The 22128-nt window shown below is 60.0% G+C and overlaps 2 protein-coding genes across 2 annotated transcripts; one reads left to right on the top strand and one right to left on the bottom strand.

Moving 5' to 3' along the window:
• The first annotated feature begins 459 nt into the window (after positions 1-459).
• ALPI (alkaline phosphatase, intestinal) lies at positions 460-4999 on the top strand. The gene is made up of 11 exons (XM_046019733.1): positions 460-629; positions 710-826; positions 926-1041; positions 1238-1412; positions 1492-1664; positions 1911-2045; positions 2131-2203; positions 2339-2473; positions 2560-2751; positions 2948-3070; positions 3202-4999. Exons 1-11 carry the CDS (start codon positions 560-562, stop codon positions 3543-3545), a joined length of 1653 nt encoding a protein of 550 aa, XP_045875689.1. The 5' UTR covers positions 460-559; the 3' UTR covers positions 3546-4999.
• An 8168-nt stretch (positions 5000-13167) lies between these two features.
• ECEL1 (endothelin converting enzyme like 1) lies at positions 13168-21786 on the bottom strand. Its single transcript, XM_046019379.1, has 18 exons — positions 21703-21786; positions 19833-20725; positions 19183-19251; positions 18966-19076; positions 18772-18864; positions 18473-18597; positions 17597-17819; positions 17037-17135; positions 16730-16804; positions 16426-16529; positions 16108-16166; positions 15984-16035; positions 15101-15168; positions 14840-14964; positions 14482-14547; positions 13994-14089; positions 13706-13782; positions 13168-13569 (listed from the first exon to the last, which is right to left on the bottom strand). Exons 2-18 carry the CDS (start codon positions 20622-20624, stop codon positions 13470-13472), a joined length of 2334 nt encoding a protein of 777 aa, XP_045875335.1. The 5' UTR covers positions 20625-20725; positions 21703-21786; the 3' UTR covers positions 13168-13469.
• Positions 21787-22128: the final 342 nt, after the last annotated feature.

Genomic DNA, 22128 nt, shown 5'->3' on the forward strand with positions numbered 1-22128 from the left:
ACCCCACATGCCTCCTTTCCCATGTCTCGGGGCCTCGCAGCATTGAGAAGCCAGACCCAGGCCCCTGGCTCAGGCTCCCCCAGTGCCCACATGGAGCCTGCCCAAAGCGGACTTTCGGAAGACTGACCACATGGGGCAAAGGTAGGAGTGATGGTTCTCCCACAAGACTATGTGAGCAAAGGGTTGGGATGGACACGGCAAACGCTCCTCCCCCAAAAGGGGATGTGTCCCAAATGCCTCCCCTACCTTGGGGTGACAGCTAGGATTCTGCTGTGCTGGACAGATCTGCCCTCTCGAGGCCCCCTGCCCCTGGGCTTGCTTGGCCACACCCTGCCACTTCCCTCCTGCAACGGGACTTCACATCACAGGGCGGGGCAGGGCCAGGGTGGCCACCTGGGGCAATGGGAGGGACATGGAGCCTTTTACAGCCAGGGACAAAGTCCTGCCCAGACTAAAGCCCAGTTGGCTTGTACTGCAGCTGGTACCCAAGTTCTGGCCCTCCTGGGGTTCCAGCCTGCCCGGAGTCCTGGCTTTGCCGCCCTTCCGCCACCCCACAGGCATGCAGGGGGCCTGGGCGCTGCTGCTGCTGCTGGGCCTAAGGCCACGGCTGGCCCTCGGCATCATCCCAGGTAAAGAAGCACCTCCTGGCTGCCCCACACACAGAGTCCTCCCCCAGGACTGACCTGGCCTCCCCTCTCCCCTTGGCCAGTGGAGGAGGAGGACCCAGCCTTCTGGAACCAACAGGCAGCGCAGGCCCTGGACACCGCGAAGAAGCTGCAGCCCATCCAGACAGCTGCTAAGAACCTCATTCTCTTCTTGGGGGATGGTGAGTGCACAAGGCTGGCCATACCTGTGGCCCCTGCACCCCTGGCACCCCCAGCTGCCAGTGGCCACAGACCAACTCTGATAAGGTATGCTCCTTTAGGGATGGGGGTGCCCACAGTGACAGCCACTCGGATCCTAAAGGGGCAAATAAATGGCAAACTGGGACCTGAGACACCCCTGGCCATGGACCAGTTTCCTTATCTGGCTCTGTCCAAGGTAAAGGCTGGGTGGCCTCAGGGTGCCCGCCACTAGAGGGGCGGGGGTGGGGCTGGGGACGGTGGCAGGAGGGGAGGCCCCAGGAAATCTGGAGACTGAATTTAGGGGCACTAGGGCAGTGAGGGTGGGCCCTGGGGCCTGGGTAGGATCTTGGGCGTCTGATGGTGTCAGAACCTGAGGGTGTCTCTGTCCCCAGACGTACAACGTGGACAGACAGGTGCCAGACAGTGCAGGTACAGCCACGGCCTACCTGTGTGGGGTCAAGGCCAACTACCAGACCATTGGTGTGAGTGCAGCCGCCCGCTTGAACCAGTGCAACACAACGAGGGGCAATGAGGTCACTTCCGTTATGAAGCGGGCCAAGAAAGCAGGTGGGCTTGGGGCCAGCTTCATGGGCAGAGGCAGGATCAGAGACCTCAGGGACTCATGCTGACCTCTGCCCCCCAACAGGGAAGTCAGTTGGGGTGGTGACCACCACAAGAGTGCAGCACGCCTCCCCAGCTGGCACATACGCCCATGTAGTGAACCGCAACTGGTACTCGGACGCCGACATGCCCACCAAGGCGTTGGAAGAGGGATGCCAGGACATTGCCCAGCAGCTCATCTCCAACATGGACATTGATGTGGGACATGAAGGGCGAGGGTGGGAGGCGAGGTGCCCATAGGGACCACAGTCCCGGACACTGACAGCCTGAGCTCTGGGGCCTGGCAGGGTCTCCAGGGGCTTGGGGAAGGGGGGTGGTGGTGGAGAAAGTACAGCTGGGTCCAGGCTGTACCCAGAGACCTAGTCAGGGTGCTATGGGCTGTCAGAGAAGGGAGCAAAGGGCCAGCCAGGGCCCAATCCCACCTGCCCAATCCTTTGGCCACAGGTGATCCTGGGCGGAGGCCGAAAGTACATGTTCTCCAAGGGGACTCCAGACCCTGAGTATCCAAGTGACACCAGACAGAATGGAGTCAGGTTGGATGGGCGGAACTTGGTGCAGGAGTGGCTGGCCAAGTACCAGGTGATGGGGGCCTGCAGGTGCAAGGGGTACAGCAGGGACAAGGATCAGAGGGCTATGGACTGAGTCTCGGTTCTGCCCCTCCCAGGGTGCCCGGTATGTGTGGAATCGCACGGCGCTCATGCAGGCATCCCAGGACCCCTCTGTAACACACCTCATGGGTAATGACCCCAGATACCCCCACTTTCCCCACCCTTGCCTCCCTGGTCCTCAGAAAGCCAAACAGATACTCAGATGTTCAGGCCATGGACTCTCCCCACTCCCCAGCCAGTCACCACTGTCCCCCTTTCCCACAGGCCTCTTCGAGCCGGGAGACACAAAGTATGAGATGTACCGAAACAGGATCCAGGACCCGTCCCTGATGGAGATGACAGAGGTGGCAGTGCGCCTGCTAAGCAAGAACCCCCGTGGCTTCTACCTCTTCGTGGAGGGTGAGCAGCAGCCCCTTGCAGATCAGAGGAGTGGGACTGGTCAGGGCGGCTGGGGACTGTCCGCCTTCCATGTGCCCTGCTTGCAGGAGGCCGCATCGACCACGGTCATCATGACGGCACGGCTTATATGGCACTGACCGAGGCGGTCATGTTTGATTCCGCCATCGACAAGGCCAGCCAGATCACAAGGGAGCAGGACACCCTGACCCTTGTCACCGCTGACCACTCTCACGTCTTCTCTTTTGGTGGCTACACACTGCGAGGGAGCTCCATTTTCGGTAGGCAGGGCCCTCCATTTGCGGTAGCCAGAGCTGTTTCCCAGATTATATGGCAGAAATGGCTCTGAGTCGCAGTTTCCTCGCCTGTCAAATGCGGTAGTAGCCACCGCCTCGTCGGGCCTTGTGAAGACTGGACTGGGCACGCAGGGGGCCCTCACTGCGGTGGGGGTGCTCAGCAGGTCCCTTCCCCCCGCAGGGCTGGCCCCCAGCATAGCCCTAGACAACAAGGCCTACACCTCCATCCTTTACGGCAACGGCCCCGGGGGCCAATACGCGCTCACGGGAACCTCCCGGCCCAACGTCAACGACAGCCAGAGCAGTGAGCACCGCGGGGAGGCGGGGCGGTCCTGGGGGGCGGGGGGCGGGGGGCAGGGGGCCGGCATGGTGGGGAGCTCGCGGGAGGGGGAGGCCGCCCGCCCCGCCGGCCCTGAAGCCCCACTCTCCGGCCAGACGACCCCACTTACAAGCAGCAGGCTGTGGCGCCCCTTGACTCCGAGACTCACGGCGGCGAGGACGTGGCGGTGTTCGCGCGCGGCCCGCAGGCGCACCTGGTGCACGGCGTGCAGGAGCAGAGCTTCGTGGCGCACGTCATGGCCTTCGCCGCCTGCCTCGAGCCCTACACCGACTGCGGCCTGCCGCCCTCGGCCTCCCCCACCGACGGCGCGCTCCCCGGCCTGCCGCCCTCGGCCTCCCCCACCGACGCCGCGCTCCGCGGCCCGGCCGGTGCGCCTTTGCCGCTGCCGCTGCTGGCAGCGGCGCTGCTGCTGGGGCTGCTGGTCGGTGCCACGCCCTGATCCCGGAGCCCCCGGGCCCCGCCCCCTCTGCCCCCTCCCCCCAGACCCCTGTCCTTCCCCCAGCCCTAGGCCCAGCCCCCGAAGGCCCTTCCCTTCCAGCGCGGGCCCCGCCCCCAGACTTTCGCCTGGGTGAGGGCCGCCCCGCCCCCAGAGGGCTGCGGTGGCGGGTTTCCGGGGCACCCACGGGCCCTCCGTGGGCTGTTCTCGATCCCCCAGCGTCAACACCAGGGGAAGGACGGGGGTGCTCCGACCACCAGACTCTGCCCGGCAGGTTGCCCTGCCCGAGGACCAGGCGGGCACCGTGCTAGAGGTGTCCCCCACAGGGCCACGACTCACCCAGACCCCGCAGCACACACGTTTCTTGACCTCAGTCTTCACAGCACCTTGGGACCGAGGACTCGGGCATGTCCGGGTGCCCGGAAAACTGTGGCTTCCTCTCACCCCGCAAGGGACCCTGCAAGGTGGACGAGGAGACTGCTGGGGCCGGGTTGCGGTACCATCCATCATGGGCACCTCCTGGGGCCCAGTACTACTACAGAAAGGAGATGCTGACACAGAATGGAGAGACTTGTCCCGAGTCACTTAGCTGCTGATGTTCATGCCCCAGTGCCCATTCCAGGCTGGGAGACCCAAGGAGCAGGCAGAGCAGGCAGTCCTGGAGCAACCCTCATACCCTCTGGGAGACCATCTAGGTGCTGGGCACAGGTCTGTGAGGAGAGGAGATTTCCTCTCCTCCCCGTGCCTCTATTCTACTGAGAGAGACAAAGCAATAATCAAATAAACCATTGCACAGTGTAATGCCAGTAGTGATACATTCTAGAAAGAAAAAATCATTAGCACATGGGAGCACAGAAGGATGTCTGTGACTGAGAGGTTGGGGTGGATAATTCAGATCAGGAGGTCAGGGAGAGGCTGCCAGGTGCAGGCAGTGAAGTGAGGATAAGGAAGTGAGGGCTTGAGTCATGCAGGAGGAACAACCGTGCAAAGGCCCTGAGGCAGCAATTGGCAAGTGCTAGTCCAGGCCTAAAACTGGATCAGAGAGTTAGGGTGGGGTAGGGGAGGGGGTAAAACCTGAGACATAAGGAAGGATGGGAGCAGGTGGGTGAGGATTTTGAACTTTATCCAAAATGTGGTATATGACTGGAAGGTTTTGAGCAGAGGCATAACATGACCTGACTCTTGGAAAATATCACTGATTATTTTAGAGATAAGAGCTTTGTTTTGTTTTGTTTTGTTTTGTTTTTTTGTTTGCGGGAAGGGGGTAGAGGTGGGAGCTGGAAAACCAGAGGAGAGGTGCAGACTCCAAACACTTCTGACCTCCATCCAAAAATATTCGGGAGCACTCACTCCAATATAGATGTATTTGTAGAGTATCTAACCCACGCTAGCAGAACATTGAAAAGAATTTATGAAAGTGAAATCACCTATATTTTTAAATAAATTTTACAAAATTACAAATTTATTTGTACATTTGCAAAGGTGCAAAAAAACATTTTGCTCTCGCTAGAAATATCAATGTGATTGAGTATGCTTTCTTATTTACTAAGATCTTTTTAAAAATTGAAGAGTAATTGACATACAATATTGTATTAGTTTCAGGCATCCAACGTGGTGATTCAATATATACGTACAGTAAGAAATGGCCACCACAGTAAGTCTAGTTACCATCTGTCACCATACTGAGTTGTTACAATTCTTATTTACTAAAATCTTGATTTTGCACTGTAAAACATCGATTTGAAAGCATGGCCCTCAGGGCAGTTTATTTCAATTCTGGACCTTAGTAGCTGTCACAAAAATATCGGAGCTGGATGGAAAAAGGGCATCATTAGTTAGGCTCCCTGAGCCATCATACTCATTTTTAAACTCCATCCACCCGTTATGCAAGGACTTGATAAAACCCTGATGCTGTATTTGTCTTCCTGTTGTCAATTACTTGGTCTTACAAACCAATGTGAGGGTGCTGCATGTGTGTGTTTCATAAGTGGGTTCAAAGCCCAAGGAAACTCTACATTTTAAAACTCTAGAAGTTGGGGCACCTGAGTTTAAGTATCTGCCTTCAGCTCAGGTCATGGTCCCTGGGTCCTGGGATCCAGTCAGGAGTCGGGCTCCCTGCTCAGCAGGGAGTCTGCTTCTCCCTCTCTCTCTCTCTCTCTCTGCCCGTCCACCCCATTCATGCTTGCTCTCTCTCTCTCTCTCAAATAAATATATGTAACTTTTAAAATAAATAAATAAAACTCTACAGGGCTAGGGGTGCCTGGCTGACTTAGCGGGTAGAGTATGCAACTCTTGATTTGGTGGTCATAAGTTCAAATCCCACATTGGGGGATAGAGATTACTTTTTAAAAAATGAAATTTTTAAAAAAATATAAAACTCTACAGGTTTAAAAAACAGGTTATTCTAGAGCCAGTGGTAATGGTTGCATCATTTTCAATATCCTAAAAACCACTGAATTGTACACTTTAAATGAGTGAATTTTATGGCATGGAAATCACAGCTACATTTTTAAAAAACAGTTTCTGCTTCCAAGTTTGTCTGTTTGTTTGTTTTAATGTGTAGGTTTTATGGGATCAGATACGTTATTAACCACCAACTGGTATGTCCGTGGAAACATTTTCTTTTTTTTTTTTTAAGATTTTATTTATTTATTTGACAGAGAGAGATCACAAGTAGGCAGAGAGGCAGGCAGAGAGAGGGGGAAGCAGGCTCCCTGCTGAGCAGAGCACCAGATGCGATGCGGGGCTCCATCCCAGGACCCTGAGATCATGACCTGAGCTGAAGGTAGAGGCTTAATCCACTGAGCCACCCAGGTGCCCCATGTGGAAACATTTTCAAACATTTGTTTCAATGTCTTTACCTGGGAGAGGCAGAGGCAGCAAAGGTGAATCTATTTTTCCAATAGTTTTCCTGGGAGCCTAAACTGATAGTTTTTTTTTTAAGATTTTTATTTATTTATTTGATAGAGAGAGACAGCAAGAGAGGGAACACAAGCAGGGAGAGTGGGAGAGGGAGAAGCAGGCTTCCCACTGAGCAGGGAGTCCGATGTGGGTCCCGATTCCAGAACCCTGGGATCATGACCTGAGCTGAAGGCTTAACGACTGAGCCACCCCGGCGTCCCTAAAACCCACAGCTCTTGCGTCCTCAAGAAATGTCAGCACCTCAGCCTTTAAGAAGGAGGGCAGGCTCTGAGGAAAGAGAGAGAGGGGGGTTCACGACAGCCCTTTTCAATTCTTTCTCATAAAGTTCACTCATTCTGCATGGTCTGGAAGTTTTCCTGGTCACACCCAATCTTATTGCCAAGGATCATAGAGATTCCACTCTATTAGAACAAACTTGACTTTATAAAGTTAACACCACTGAGGGTTCCTGCAGCCTTTTCTTTGCTCTCTAGCTTCTAGTTCTTTCCTGGTTTGACTGGATGGACCAGTGCATGAGTTTTGGAGGTGCTGCTATCTCTCTCTCTCTATCTTTCCCTCATCCAGAACCCTTTAAAAAACCCTTCCCTGGTAGCTGTTCCATCGGGGGTCCCCTGACACTTTCCGCCGTTTGCAATTGTTCTTGTTAAACAAGGCATTCACTGTTCAGCACATATCTTCTCTACTCTATCTTTCCTTTTCTGACTCTCTCTCTCTCTCTCTCTCTCACACACACACACACACACACACACACAAATGGTTTGTGTATTTCATTATTAGACCAGAAGCCAGCAGTTACCTTAAGCTGAGATACGTGGAAACCGCGCAGCAAACCTCCCACACTGGGTAATTTGTGCTAACACTCCCTTCCAATCTGTGGTAGTGTTTTCTCTACATCTTTCAACAGTATTTTCTGACAAAGAAATGCCTTTCGGTTTGTCGACAGATCATTTTCTGTTCATTGTTTCTGCCATTTTTACTGCGGCAGAAAAAAAAAGCCCTGAGTGTCTGCCTGGTGGTAGGTGTTTTTTTGTCTCATGCTATTATGCAAGAAACTTTAAAAGAGCTTTCCAAATATTTATCATTGCTTAGGGAAATATCAGAAAAGTACTGAGTTGAAAGCACCTAACTTTAAACATCACCGGAAAAAGAATTGTGGGGGTTTGTCTCCATGTTCAGGAAGCTTCGCTTTTAAATGCCTTGCTGTCCAGGAGGATTCCGGCTGCTGTTGACGAGCGCCTCAAGGCAGCAGTCACTCGGGGGAATCTTTCCCAGCAGCTTGGCTCGACTCTGTTTATTTTGGTTATTTGGGACTCGTTTCTCATCAGGTGTGCACCGTGGGTGAGGACGAGCCCGTGTCAGGAGGGAGGACGTGTCCTTGCTGCCACTTCTGGGCTTGCTTGCTGCGGAGGAGGGAGGGATTATCTGCGTATTTGTAATTTCTGTACGGACTCTTTGGGAAGCTACTTGTTTTTGGAGGATTTGTTTGTTTAAAAACCAGACTGCATAAATGAATCCATTTAGGCAGACACGCTAAACTCTAATGCATCACAGAGAACTGGCAGTGAGCAAACAGGGAAGGGGTATCCCTCCCTGAACACCTCATTCTCTTTGCCCAGGACACCCGTGACCATGTCGGGCTGGGTGCCCCAATGACAGGGTACAGGGGCCAGCAGGGAGCTCGACATTAAACACGAACATACTAACTCCCACATTAGGGTGGCCCTGCTCAGTGTCATAGCAAGGCCGCGGTGGATTAAGGATGACGGAGCCCAGCCCACAATGGGCACTCTGGAAGGCCCAGGGTCCCTTTAAGCAGATAGGGGACCAGGCATGCTTGGACTCCCAGACAGGACTCAGGCTAAACAGCTCCCTTTGGCTCTGGGTTCATCATTGGTCGGGCTCACGCCCCAGCTCATGGAGTGTCCCGCACCCAGCCCCCCACGGCTCAGGCGGCTGCTCCAGGATGTGTCTCAATGGGGAAAAACAGACACGCTGTCTCTCAGGAGGCCCCAGACAGGATGCCAGATGTGCCCTTGTCCTGACCTTGAGGCTGACATTCCCATCTGATGCTGTGAGCCCCCACTCCCCCTTTCCAGAAACAGGTCTCCCCACCCCCCAACCTCTGCCTCCTGGTGGGCTCCCCCCACCCAGGCCTCCAGGAAGGTGTGCAGTATTTCCAATTGTACCCTCTGATCTAAAGTGGCCCCTGGACCTCCTTACTCTAGCCGAACAGAGCCTCAGCAGTCCAAGCGCTGACAGCAGGCAGCCAGAGCTCCCCTTGGCGTAACCTTGTCGCTGGGGAAGCCCAGGCCGTGCCAGCGTGCTGGGCGCAGTGCCCAGGGACAAACTGGGAGGCTCCCAAGCCGCCCCTCAGGGAAGAAACAGCTGCCCTCCTCTCCCCCGTCTCAAAGGGTGAGGCCACCCACTGTCCACCCTCACCCAGGGGGGCATCCAGGCCCCGAGGGACGCCCTGTCCTTGCCCTTCCTTTGCTCACCAGTCTGCAGGTCTCCTGATCAGCCAGTGTGGCGCTCCCCTCCCTCCCTGCCCTGGGTGCCTCGGGTGAGAAGGAAATGGCCATGTGCGGACCTCTCCAGGCAGATCCCTGTCAGTGGTCCCTGCGACGTTCTGGTCTCACAGGAAGGTGAGAGGGTTTTTTTTTTTATTATTATTATTATTTATGCAAACTATAGACAAGGAGAGATGCGGCTTAACGGCACCATGTGACAGGGGCTCCGGGATCCGAGCTGCCTGCTGCCCAATGAATCAGCCTGAGCTGCTGCCAGAGAGCCTCCCGGGCAGGCGGCAGCTGAGGTGGGAGAGCGGGGCGCCGCTTCATTCCCATCCGACCTAATGAGCTCATGCGGGGGCCCCTTGGAGGGGCCTGGGCCTCAGGTGAACCCATGCAGCCCGCGTGGGGTGACAGGGAGGACCAAAGGGCCTGTGATCGGAACCATCACAGAGCAGGGACCCCCAAAGGGAAGGGGGCTCGGGATCTGGGAGTCCCCATCCCCAGCAGTTTTGCGGGCAATGCTGGGTGACCCGGTGGATGTCTCCGGGGAGATGCTGTCCTCAGACTTGGCTCAGCAATGCGCCATTCAAATTCCAGGAGTCTGGCCTCCCACAGAAGCTGTGGGATGGGAGGAGGGCCACGGGGCTGGCACAGCCTGCTGTCCTGCTGCTGGGTGGCCTGCGAGGACAGTCTCTGGGCTCCAGACCGTGCTTAGCCTCTGACCAGTCTGGAGCTGGCAGGGGAGAAGGGAAATGGCTGTTTTTAACAAATCCAGAGGAAGTGGGTTTCTAAGGCCAGTTTGGGGGAGGGGGAGGCATGCAGGAGAGCAGGGAGAGGAGGCACAGAGAGGGCCCCTGCAGCACCCCAAACCTTCCATAAAGTCTGTGACTCCACCCAGTCTCGTGCGGGTGGTCTCTGAGAGGGAAGGAATAGGGGAGCTGCCCAGCACAGGGGCCCAGCGGTGGGAAAGGAGGCACAAGGAGAAAGCTAAGCCCCCTGAGAACCCACCCCCAGAGGTATTTGCATATGGAGGACCCTGGGCCTCCCAACATTTTTAAAATGGGGGAGTCAAGCCATTTAAAAATATTGCATCTGGAACACCCCGGGTGGCTCAGTCAGTTAAGTGGCTGTCTTCCCCTTGGGTCATGATCCCGGGGTCCTGGGATGGAGGCCCATGTCGGGCTCCCTGCTTGGCGGGAAGCCTGCTTCTCCCTCTCCCTCTGCCTGACACCCTGCCTACTTGTGTTCTCTCTCTCTGTCAAATAAATAAATAAAATCTTTAAAAATAAATAAATAAAAATAATGCCTCTACGGTACCTCACAAGCCCCTGGACATCGGGTCAGCCCAGAAGCAGCCACAGGGACGGCAGAAACTTGAATCTGGCTCCACTGAGCTGGTTAGAAAGGCCTGGGGCTTATGGCTGCTCGGTGGCATCAAGCAACCTGTGTCCCTTCCTGGGTGCCACCAAAACCCCAGGGCTGTCAACACCCACATTCCCTCTGAGACCCAAGGCAGGGAAGCTCAGGCACCCCTCTCCAGCTGGTTTCCAATCCTTCCCAGATCTGCACAGAGTGGGTGCCCCAGCCCGCGGGTACTCCCAGCCTCCTTGTTCCCGAGGACTTGGAGTCCGGCTGACACTGCCGAGACAGCAGCCGTGCAAGACTTGGTGGGGCAGGGCGCGGGGGGGCAGACTCACCACCAGCACCCATCCATCACAGGCAGCCCCCTGGCTGATGATGCTCCTGGGACCCAGAGGGAGACTCACTTGCCAGGTCCCCCAGCAGTGACCCCTGGTCTCAAGGTCTCAAAGCCGTGGGATGGCAGAACGGGGACCACCAGAGGAACTGGGAGGCGCTCCGCACATGGGCACACAGGTGGACACCCTGAAGCTTCCCCACAGCTGTGAGCTATCCTCCTTCCTCTCCCTGCTCTTAAATGCTTAGCTGCAGATTGCTTTCTGTCATCCCAGGGAACCGTGCACCGAGGACGCCCACACCCCCGGGGATCGGGGGTGGATGGGCCCAGCCCTATCCAACCTGCACCATGGCCACCCAAAGGGGCTTCTCTGCACTCGTGGCCTTCACTTAACACAAAGGAAACGGAGGTCAAACGGGCAGTCGTGCTGACCCCGCTTGGCTCCTCTACCCCAGCAGAATCCGTCCACTAATCCTCAGCACGGCTGCTAGCACGAGGCCTGGCAGACAGGTCCTGGCAGGGACGGCCTGCAGCGACGCTACGTATGTGGTTCCGAGCAGGACACAGAGGGGGCCGATGTTGAGTGCAAGAGCGTGACTTAGTCGAGCCCTGTGCTCCCCTCCATTTCCCTGTTGAGGGGGCTGTCCGGTCACTCTGTCCATGGTGCTGGGCCACGGTGAGGATGCACCCAGGGTCTGTCTGGAAAGGCGGTTTGGGAACCAGTGGGTGACATGCAATGTCACCATCGTGCCCTGCTGGTCCACACTGTGGCTCCAGGTTGTATGGCTTGTGTGTGAACTTCACGGGCCCTGTCCACGCACCAGGACTCTGTGCTTGGGTGCGCCTCGCCTGAGGTCCCTCTGACCCGATGATCCCTCTCCCTTCTCCCTGAAGAAGTTTGAGAAGCCCGGCAGCCCCAGGTAGCGGCAACATCTCTATCGCCCAGCTCAGGGTTGTCGGGCTGAGGCGCCCCTGGGGGCTTCGCAGCCCAGGGCTCCCTGGCTTCCTGCTGGACCAGCCTCCAGGCCGGGAAACTTTATCCTCTCCCAGGGGCCCACCACCACCCCCACCCCACACCCGAGCCCCTCTGGCCCCCTCAGCTGGGCCCAGATGGAAGGAGGAGGGACTCATCCCCAGGGGCGCTAGGGCTTCACTGCACCCCGTCCTGAGGCACAGCGGAGGCGACGTTGGTGGGTCTCCTGGCTGCACATCCCCGGGCCCGTACACCCCAAACCTCTTCCAAGCTGGACGGGAGATAGGAGGGATTGTCCTGGGTGGAGCTGGGGAACCGGGAGGGCCCCCGGGGCACTGCAGGCAGAAGGGCTGAGCCCAGGGGTTCTGATTCCCGCCAGGATCCCCGGTAGATGGCTGGGATGTGGCGCAGGGTACAGAGGGTCCCAGACACCAGGCCCTGCCTGGTGGGTGGCAAGGAGAGAACTTGCTTCTGCTCCAGCTGCCAGAGGCACATTGGAGTGCGCCAGCAGCTGAGGGATCTGGCATACACGCGCCCACCACAGAGGGAAAGGGGTTTTGAGGGGAAACCAAGGTAGTTCCTGAACACCGCGCCTCTACCAGGCTCCCTGTCCCGGTGGGCCCCACCTCTGCCCTTGAGGAACAGCTCTGTCCTGAGGACTGCGGCCTCCCCAGTCCCCTGAAGGAGAGGCCCAGCCCTTGGGAAGCTCGCCTGTTCCCACGGGGTCCTTGGAGGCTCCTGCCTCTTCTCTGTAGAGACCCCCCCCCCCGCCCCTGGAGTCACGGAGCGCCCCTTATACTAGGGTCCCATCAGCGCAGGCACCTGCGCTCTCACTCCCCAAGGTTGCTGTGCCTGAGGCTCAGACACAGGAACTTTTTAAATGTCACTCAAGGCTGAGATGGGGACAGATGTACTCTGAGCCTGACAGGAGCTGGGCTTGCAAGAGTTGGGGGAGATGGGGACAGGCCACATGGAGCGGTGCTGGGGGAGGAGGAGCACACCCCCCCCTCCTGCCACGATGGGGCCGTCCTTCCTCTTCCCCAGCCTGCCCCGGGCCAGGCCTGGAGCCTCAGCACCTGACCGTGACCGCTCCTCTCTCCCATCCCTGAAGCCTCCACTCCAGACTGGAGGGTGACTCATGTTGCACGGACTGGTCCCCGGCCCCCAGTCCCCCTCTCTCGGACATGCTGAGCCCAAGGCTTGGGCTCGTGACTGGCTAAGAGTCATTGCAGAAGGTCCCACAGTGTCTAGACTCAGCGGAAGTGAGTCCCAGTGTCACACAAGAGTACAGACCACTGGCTCGGTGCCTGGCCTGGGGGCACCCCCAGAACAGGACAGGAGCCTTGGCAGGACTGTGGGGGAGGGAGGAACAGCTGGTTGGGGGAAGAGACAGATCTCATCCAGGGTCCCTGTTGTGCAAAGGGTCTGAGCCTCCCCACAAAGGGACTCCTCCAGCCCCACTGCTCTGGGGCCCCCTGAAGGAACCGAGGCGACGGTACAGCACTTTATTGACCAGACCGGGCATCGAGAACACAGTGAAGGTGGGGCCTGTACGATCCGGCCTGGCCGGTGTTGGGGGGTGGGCTGGCTCCTTAGAGCCAAAGTTGGGACCCCAGCGTCTCTGTCCGACGCCCTCATGGAGCCCAATGTCATGCCTGCTCCAGGCCCCTCCTGAAGCGAGGGACAGCAAGAAGGCCAAGTCCCAGAGGGGCTGAGAAGGCAGATGGCGCCCACAGCAGGCTGGCGCCGGGTCCATGCCTGCCCCGGCAGCCAGCAGGGAGGCGACTCATGCAGGGCGGGTGGTGAGGGCGGGCGGACGGCCAGGCTCACCACACGGAGCACTTGTGGGCTGGGTTCATGGGCGAGTCCTTAGGGCAGTGGAAGGCCCGACCGAACTCCTCAAACTGGGACACGCTACCCAGTACCCTGGGGCAAGAGAAGAGACGCACCCACCTGGAGAGGGTCCCCGGGGGCCCCGACCCCCCAGCTGCCCATCCCCCTTCCCGCCTGCTCCCACCATAGACACAGGGAGGGGAGCCCCAGCGCGAGCAGATGGGCGCACCTGTAGTGCTCAGGGGCATGCTTGTCCGTCAGCACCTGCAGGTAGATGGACTGTGACCGTCGCTTGATGCACCAGTTCTGGGCCCCGGGGTCGGGGAGGGGAGGAGAAAGGAAGATGAAGCCGAGGGGTCTGCTGAGCAGAGCCTGCCAGCCTTCCCCCCAGCACACTGGGCCTTACCCCCTTCTCCGAACCCACAGGGCCATCATCTCCGCCTGGCTGGTGGGAGACAGGCTGAGAGCTACGTCCCCGCCCCTGCCCAGTGCCCACCCGGTCCCCACCAGGCCCCACCTGGGCAAAGGCAATGAAGAATAGCTGGTTGTGTGTGTACTTGAGCCGGTGCAGTGGGTGCTCCGGGCCGTGCTCCCGTACCCACTTCTGATAGGCCTGGGGGTGACAGTGTGGAGCTGCAGTGGCCCCCGCGTGGAGAAAGACTCACCCTCCACCCAGTCAGCCCCTTCCCAGCCCCTGTTCCTCCTACTGTCCACAGTCCAGAGTCCCAGGTTCCCTGCCTTCCACCTTCCCTGAGCTGTGCTCCTTCCTGGGAGGGCTAACCCCTGGCAGTCCTTGCCTCCTCCAGGCAGCCCTCCTTGCTCTCTCTGCAGACAGCCTGGGGGTCTCTTCTTTTCCAGTGGACCTTGTGCAAGTCACAGGCCCCGCCCCTCCCAGTCCAGAGCTCCCTGCGGAGGGGAGGCAGGGGTCCCTATGTCCCTAGCTAAGTCCTCATCAGCCCCCACCCTCTCCCTGGGGGAATGAAGGGCCAGGCAGGGGCAGCTCACATAATAGGCCAGTTTGAGGCCACCCATGTCTGCGATGTTCTCACCAAGGGTGTGCTTCCCGTTCACCTGCCAAGAAGGGAAGAGGCCAGGGGCTGTCTGCGGCGCACTGACCCTCTTCAGGCCTTGCTGCCCTAGGCCCTGGCCCCCACTCTCTCTCCCTTTCCCAGAGGGTTTCGATGGGGCTCTGACCCCTTTGCACCTCATGTCCCATGAGTCCATGTGAACTTGTTCACATGCCTGAGTGAATGTCCATGCAGACCCCAGGCATGTGCACGGGGACCTGGCACACGTGTGTGCACGCAGATGTGCATGCTCATCTGTGCCCAGCTGGGCCTCAGGGGCAGCAGGGGGCTCTCACCCGCTGGTTGTAGACCGTGAAATTGTCGTACAGATGGACGATGCACTCGGCCTTGCGCAAGAAGCGGCTGTAGGAGGCCTCTGTCCACCAGTGCAGCAGGTTGCCCGAGCGGTCATACTGGCCCCCTGTGGGCCATGGGCAGAGGGGTGGCATCGACTCTCAGCCCCAGAACCCCCTCCCCCACCCAGCCCATCACTGTCCTGCCCCCACCACCTGTCCTTCCCCTCCCACAACATCCCCTGCAGCCTCCGCGGGCCTCACCCCAGTCGTCGTAGCCATGGGTCAGCTCATGTCCGATGATGGTGCCAATGCCCCCATAGTTCAGAGACCTGGGCCCACGGCAGCAGCTTCAGGCTCCAGCCTCGCACGCCCTCTGGGAGCTGTGTGCTGCTGCCCAGGCCCCAGGAGGCCCCCATAAAGGCCAAAGGTGGCCCAGGGAGGCCATGCTGGAGTCCTCAGAGTCTTGGGACACTCATGCCTCAGGGTGCTCACACAATATGTAAAAGGGACCAATGATACCTTTGCAGCTGCTTTTTTAGGAAATCCCACCTAACACCGCTGGGATGGGGGAAGAGACCGGATTGGAGGAATGTGAGGTAAACTCAGGCACCTCATGTGGGATTTGACCTATTTCCTCATCACTAGGGTCTCACTCCACTTTTGAAACACCTAAAAGAGCCTCAAACCAGGTAAGGGAGAACTCAGGACCTTTAAAAGAAAGAAGGGCACCTGGGTGGCTCAGTCAGCTAAGCATCTGCCTTCAGCTCAGGTCATGATTCCAGGGATCTCAGGGCATGATCTCAGGTCATGATCCCCTGGGATCCAGTCTGCCATTGGGCTCCCTGCTCAGTGGGGAGCCTGCTTCTCCTTCTGCTCCTCCCCCTGCTTGTGTTCCCTCTCTCCTTGTGTTTCTCTCTGTCAAATAAATAAAATCTTTTTAAAAAATCTTTAAAAATAAATAAAAGAAAGAAAAAAAAAACCCTACACATTTTCTAAATACCCAAGGCTGAGGTAAGACAATGGGGACCCAGGATCTGTCGCTGTCATGACTATGGCCCGGGTCAGGACACTCTGAGCAGCTTTCATGCACCCGGCAGACAAGACTGCAGAGCCGGCTCTGGCTTGTGCCAGCTTGGGTACTCACTGTGGAAAGTCAGGGTCATAGAGCGTGGGCTGCAGAATGCCTGCGGGGAACACTGCAAAGAGGGCGGGGTCAGCAAGAGACCCGCCCACCTCCGCCGGCCCCCTTGCGGGACAGGGCCCCTTACCCATCTGGTTCTTGTTGGGTAGGTAGTAGGCATTCAGGGCCTGCGGCGGGAGCAGCCATCTGTGGAGGGATGAGGGGGTGAGCCAGGGAGGCCCCACCACCACCTCCCAGCTGGCTCCTCCTTAAAGGCGTGGCCCAGCCTGTAGCCACGCCCTGTGCCTCCCCCAGGCTGAGCACCCCACCCCCCAATGCCTCTCCCACCACTTGCACCAGCATGGCTGTGAGGCCGTGTGCCCTACCAGCCTCAAGGCCTTGGGAAGGAGCCTCTCCCCACGGCACCTCCCTCCCTGGCTCCCCCAGCTCAGGGCCAGGCACCCACGTGGACTTGTCCACCTCCTGCCGGATCTTCTTGACTGAGAGCTGGATGCTGAACCTGATGCTGTTCAAGATGTTCTTGAAGTAGGTCTTCTCGTGGACCTCAAACTGCATGGGGGATGGGCAGCACTCAATGGCGGGGCAGGGGCCTGGCCAGACCGTGTGGAGCCGGCCCCATGTCTTCCAAGGGGCCCTCAGCTAAGGGCCGTGGCTCCTCCTCCATGGGGATGGTGAACCACCCAGGGGCTCTTGACCAAGGGTCCGAAGCCACCCCCTGTTGGGCAAGGCAGGGCCAGGCAAAGACCCACCTCATACTCCTTGTCCACAGCCTCGGGTTTGAGCAGGAAGTCCGGGTAGCCCACCATCACCATCATGTACTGGAGCTGCGGGCAAGATGGCGGCCAGAGTGGGCCAGGGCCTCAGGGGACAGCCCCCACCGCCCCAAGGGAGAAAGCTCTAGGGCCAGCCTCAAGGTGGGGCTCAAGGACGGAGGAGACTAGACCGGCTGATGCCAACTCCACAAGGGGCATCTTGTCTCTTCGGTCACCCCCATCTGGCATACAGCTGGCATTCAATAAGTGTTTGTGGAACACCAGTGGACAGGGTCCACTGCACCTTGGCCCGAGCAGCTGCCTTGGTCTCGGCATCCATCCAGTCCAGCTCCTCCAGGCGCCGGCCCAAGATGTACTTCACGTCTTCCACAAGCTGCTGCACCTGAAGGGTCGGGGCCAGGGATCAGGGGTCCACACCGGGGGCCTTAGCTCTGGGCCCCCTGGCAAGTGGGGTACCATTAATTCAGTATCACTTCCTCGGCCTAAAAGCTTAGTGCTGAGCGCCAAGACCTCGGAGGTGGGAGGCCCTGCACCCAACGAGAAGCTCACAATCTAGAAGCAAACCACCCCAGCAAGGACCACGCATTCCCAAGGACATGCCTACTGGGCATGGCAGAGAAAGATGGGCAGGAGCCTGAGGGGGAAGTCTTCCTGTGGTAGGTAGACCAGGTAGGCTTCCTGGGGGAGGTGGCCTGGTGAGAAGTAGTCTGGAGCCCCAGAGAAAGGCTGGGTCCCTGTTGCATGGGGATATATGGGGCTCCCTAATCTCAGACTGAGGCTGTGGGAGGACTTAATGCTCAGCCCAGCACCCGCACCCAATCCCCAGGTCCAGAGCAGCCTGACCTTGGCCTTGCTGGCAGCTGAGAAGTGCTCGTGTACAAAGAGGGCTCCGAGTGCCATGCCAAAGTGGCGGTTGGCCTGGCCCAGGCAGACACGGGCCAGCTCCTGTGGCTTGTCATTGCCCTCCATCTCGCGGGCCAGCTCGTGCAGTGCCTCACGGAATGGCGGTGACAGGTGCTCACTCAGGACCACGACTACACGCCACACCAGGTAGTTGTGCAGGATCCTGAGGGCCACGCGAGACCTCTGGGTGTCCAGCCATGCCCCCATGTCAGGGCCACCCAAGGGCACCCCCACCCCTCTGGGGTGACACCTATCACCCACACAGGAGTGAGGGTCATTCTGGTATGTGGAGATGGAACGTGGGGAGGCCTGAGCCCTGGCAGGGAAAAGGGCTGGGCCCCCACACAGCAAGATGCGCCTCCGGCTCCCCCTCCCGTGGAGTGCCAGATGCTTTTGGTGTGGAGTGCTCAAGGTGACTGTTTGCCTCAGGCCTGGCCTTGGGAGGCCTCTGCTCGTCCCCAGGGAAGCCAGACACCAGGGAGGCTATGCCCTGGATGGCTGGGGCAGCAGGGCTACAGTCCCAGTTTCCCTTTCTGTGATTTGGGCTCACTCAGCCTCACTATCCCCGAAAGAGCAAGCTGCAGCTTGGGCAGCCCACAAGCCCAGCCCAGGGTCCCAGGGAGCTGCTGAGAGCCACGTCTGAACCTGGGGATCTGGACTCCTACCTATTCCAGTGCTCTTCACCTGCCACCCCAGAGTGACTACTGGACAGAAGTGAAAGCAGGAATTCAAAGCTCACCCAGCAGACAGATGTGGGGTGCAGGGGAGGGGGCCTGGAGTGGCAGGGAGACAGGGTTGGGTAACTGGCAGCGGTACCTGCGGGGTGTGGAGCGAATGAGCTGGGACACCTGCTGCATGTAGTCTGTGGCCAACAGTACCACCTCTTCATCCTCCGAGAAGTCCTCCTGGAAGATCTGGTCCAGCAGCCACTTCCACTGCAGCTGTCATGGGGCAAGCGGGCAGTGGGACAGTGGGGCTGGGTGTGGCAGGGACCACAGAGGACAGGGAGGGAGTCCGGGAGAGGCAAGGTGGACACAGGAGCCCATCCATTGCCCTGAGGAAGGGATGGCCCAGGAGCCCCAGGATCGGCACCTCCCAGCATGGGCTGCACTCACATGGGGGGTGATCTTCTGCAGTTGTCCCAGCGTCACCTTGTTGTACGTGGAACTGACATCCCGCCGGAGGTCATCATACTCTGACACTGTGATCTGGAGGTGAAGGTGAGTGTTGACCCAGACCTGCCTCGTGGCCCTCTCCCCTCAGTCCACAGCCGCCCCTCAGTCCACAGCTTCCCCTCCCACTCCCTCACGTTGGCCAGCCGCTGCTCCAGCTGCAGGATCTCTGCGGCCTTCTGCTCCACAGCCTCAGCCCCCAACAGGTTAAGCAGGCGCTCCATGAACACCCGGTATGCTGCCAGGATCTGCACCAAGAGGGGACAGTTCAAGGGTGGGGGTCAGTGTCAGGCCCTAGTCCCACCCTCCCGGAGCCCCACGCCGTCCCTGCCATCCCACCCCAGGCCCCCACACCTTCTCACTCTCCTCATCCTGAGCTAAGTACAGGGTCCTCTCAGGCAGAGTGAGCCCATCCTGGTCAATCTGGGGAGAGGGATGGGGTCAGAGGTCAGAGATCAGAGATCAACGTGCCAGGTGCCTGAAAACAGACTGACCAGAGGACGGACCAGATAGCCACTGACACAACCCCCAGGAGCACGAAGACACTACCCCTCCATCCGGAGAAGCTGGTAGAAACCCCCACCCCTCCCCAGCCTAGCCTGGCGACACGCGGGAGGCGGGAGCCCTTGCCCCCATCCTTCCTCCCGCCAGCCTTCACCTTCCCCACATATGAAGGGCACTTGCGGGCTACCCCCCACCCGAGAGCTGGGGCCCAGGGCATTCTGGCCCGCCCCAGCCCACCGGCACACCCCTCGGTCTGTGCTCTCACAGCCTGCCACAGGACTGGCAAATTGCGGCTCCCGCGGCTCCACTAAACACCGTAATTACTCGAGGGAAATTACTTGCGCCCTCCTCCCGCGCTCTGCCGGTGCGCGCTCCTCTCTCTTCCCCTCCCCTTCTGCACCGGTCTCCTTGCGCGGGGGCCGCGCGTGCGGGGCCGCCACGTCCCGGGTCCCGGCCCGCCCCACCCGCGGCGGGGTAACCGGGGAGGGGGACGCACTCACGCGGATGACGTAGCGCGAGGAGTTCCTGTCGTCCAGGCTGACCGTGAGCGAGAAGAGCGCGGCAGCGCTGTACACGCCCTGGGCCTTGTACAGCAGCCGGTTGAGGTCCCAGAGCGCTGCAGCCGCGGGGCGCTCAGCAGCGCCGCCCAGGTCCCAGCCCCCGCAGTCCTCGATGACTTCGAGCATGGGCCGTGGACCGAGCCGCTCGATCTCGCGCATGTCGAGGCACGAGCGGAAGAAGGCCCGCACCTTGCGCTGGGCGGCCCCGCCTGGCCCACCCCCGGGCCGCGCAAGCAAGCGCCGCAGGCGCTCCTCGTTCTGCTCGCCGATGGCCGCGATGGTGCCGTAAGTGAGCTTGTCGTCGGGGATGGCGTGGCGCCGCAGCCAGCCACCGCACGCGAAGGAGTAGAAGTCCTGGCACGGGTCTATGCTGGCGTCCAGGTTGGCGGCCAGGAAGCGCGCGGCGCGCGCGAAGGCCTTGCGCTCGGGGCAGCCCTCGGAGCAGGCGCCCCCGCCGCCGCCCGCGGCGCCCGGGCCCAGGTACTTGAGCGCCAGCATGGCGGCCAGGATGGCGCAGAGGCCGGCGGCGAACACCAGCCCCGACAGTAGGCACACCTCGCGCCGGTTCCAGCGAGGCAGCCCCGCCCGGGCCCCTGTGGCGCTGCGCCCCGCGGCCAGCGGGAAGCCAGGGGGCAGCGAGGCCCCGCGCGCCCCTCCCGTGCCACACCGGCTCACGTATTTGACCTCCTGGAACTCGTCGTAGTGCGCAGACATCGAATATGGGGTCTCCATGGTGCCGCTGGCCCGGCTGCGCAGCCCTTGGCGATCTCAGCTACACGGTGCACGGGGCCGCGGGCCTCCTGGCGGGTCTCCGCATGGCTCCCGGGCCGCAGCTGCCGGAAGGGTAGACACGGGTTCAGAGAGGCTCTGGGGCCCGACGGGGCCCACCAGCACGAGAAGGAGGGACGCAGGCCTAGGTTCGGAGGCTGGAGGCCACCGCGTGTTTCCAACAGCGAGTGAGCCTGAGGCCTGGCCTCCCTCAGCCACTCTGAGAATGAGGCAAGGGGAAGGCTCAGATGGCCACCAGCTCCCTCACGCACAGTAGTGTCCTTTAACCTGCCTCCTCTCTCCCTGCACACAGATGCCTGCCGCATACTTGGGAGGCCCCTGACATAAAGTAGGGGAGCACCATGCACCGGGCCTGGCACACAGTAGGCCCTCAATAAAAGACTTTCTCTTCCCATTGCCTTTCTCGTCTGCGACCTGCTACAGCCAAGACCAGGTGGGGGAGGGGGAAGCCAGAGGCCAGAGAAAGGAGGTGCGGTCAGGGGCGAGTGTACGCCAACCCAGAAGCCGCACTGGAACCAGACGCTCAGGAAAACGGGCTAAAGAACCAAACTTTGTCCTCGAGGATGTCCACCCCCAGCCCCGTCTCCTAATCAGTGGCCAGAATGCCCACCCGCCTCCCACCCTTTCCCAAGCGGCGCGCTCCAACCCGCCCGGGATCAGGAAGAAACCCCCGACGGCCCTAAGAACCTGGAATGGGTTCCGTCCTCCGTCCCTCCGCTCCTCCGCCCCTGCCCTGGGCCACTCCCGGCTTCAACAGGTTTTCCCCGGAACCCAAACTTGAGCGAAGTTTCACCCCTGGCGCGAAGCGAACTGGGCCCGTGCGTCCCGTGCTCCCGGCGCTGCGCCTCCAGCGCCTCGCCGCGCAGTCCGCGGAGCCGGAGAGCCGAGCCCCGGGAGTCGCAGTCGCAGCCGGAGCCGGAGCTGCGGGGACGCAGACAAAGCCCGGAGGCTCGGCGCAGTGGCGGCGGCGGATGTGGCTGCGATGGTGGCCGCGATGGCAGCGGACTCGGATGCCACTTACCCGGCAGGTGCGCACCCGGGCCGAGCGGGAACTGAGCGGGTCGAGCCCGGGCCGGAGCCGGAGCTGGAGCTGGAGCGGAGCCGGGCGGGCGGGAGCTCTCTCCGTGCGCCCACCACCTCCTCTGCCGCCGCGCCGCCCGCCGGCCCCGAGGGAGGGGGCGCGCCGGCGGCTCCACCCTCCTCCGCCCGCCCCCCGCGCCCCCTCCTTCTTCCACCCATCATCCCGGCTACCTGGCAGCTCGGTGGCAGCTCGGGGGCGGGGACGGCGGCTGCGGGACCCGCTCCCAAGGGGCTGGCACAGGCTCCGGGATCGGGGATTCCAGGTACAAATGCGTCCCGGGAAGAGTGAGGGCGACTGCTACTCCCGGGAAAGGGTTCCCTTCTGATCTGATGCCCCCGCCTCGGGGCCGCCTACCAGGCCCGCCTT

This window comes from Meles meles, chromosome 9 (genome assembly GCF_922984935.1).
Source record: "Meles meles chromosome 9, mMelMel3.1 paternal haplotype, whole genome shotgun sequence".
NCBI classification, from domain to species: Eukaryota; Metazoa; Chordata; class Mammalia; order Carnivora; family Mustelidae; genus Meles; species Meles meles.

Excerpts from the sequence above, each read along its gene's own strand:
- ALPI (XM_046019733.1), top strand. The coding sequence starts at position 560 with ATGCAGGGGGCCTGGGCGCTGCTGCTGCTGCTGGGCCTAAGGCCACGG. Across the intron at positions 2,474-2,559 it reads CTTCTACCTCTTCGTGGAGG|GAGGCCGCATCGACCACGGT; the intron begins GTGAGCAGCAGC and ends CCCTGCTTGCAG. Across the intron at positions 2,752-2,947 it reads GCGAGGGAGCTCCATTTTCG|GGCTGGCCCCCAGCATAGCC; the intron begins GTAGGCAGGGCC and ends TTCCCCCCGCAG.
- ECEL1 (XM_046019379.1), bottom strand. The coding sequence starts at position 20,624 with ATGGAGACCCCATATTCGATGTCTGCGCACTACGACGAGTTCCAGGAG. Across the intron at positions 16,036-16,107 it reads ACCCAACAAGAACCAGATGG|TGTTCCCCGCAGGCATTCTG; the intron begins GTAAGGGGCCCT and ends CCCTCTTTGCAG. Across the intron at positions 14,965-15,100 it reads CCATGGCTACGACGACTGGG|GGGGCCAGTATGACCGCTCG; the intron begins GTGAGGCCCGCG and ends CATGGCCCACAG.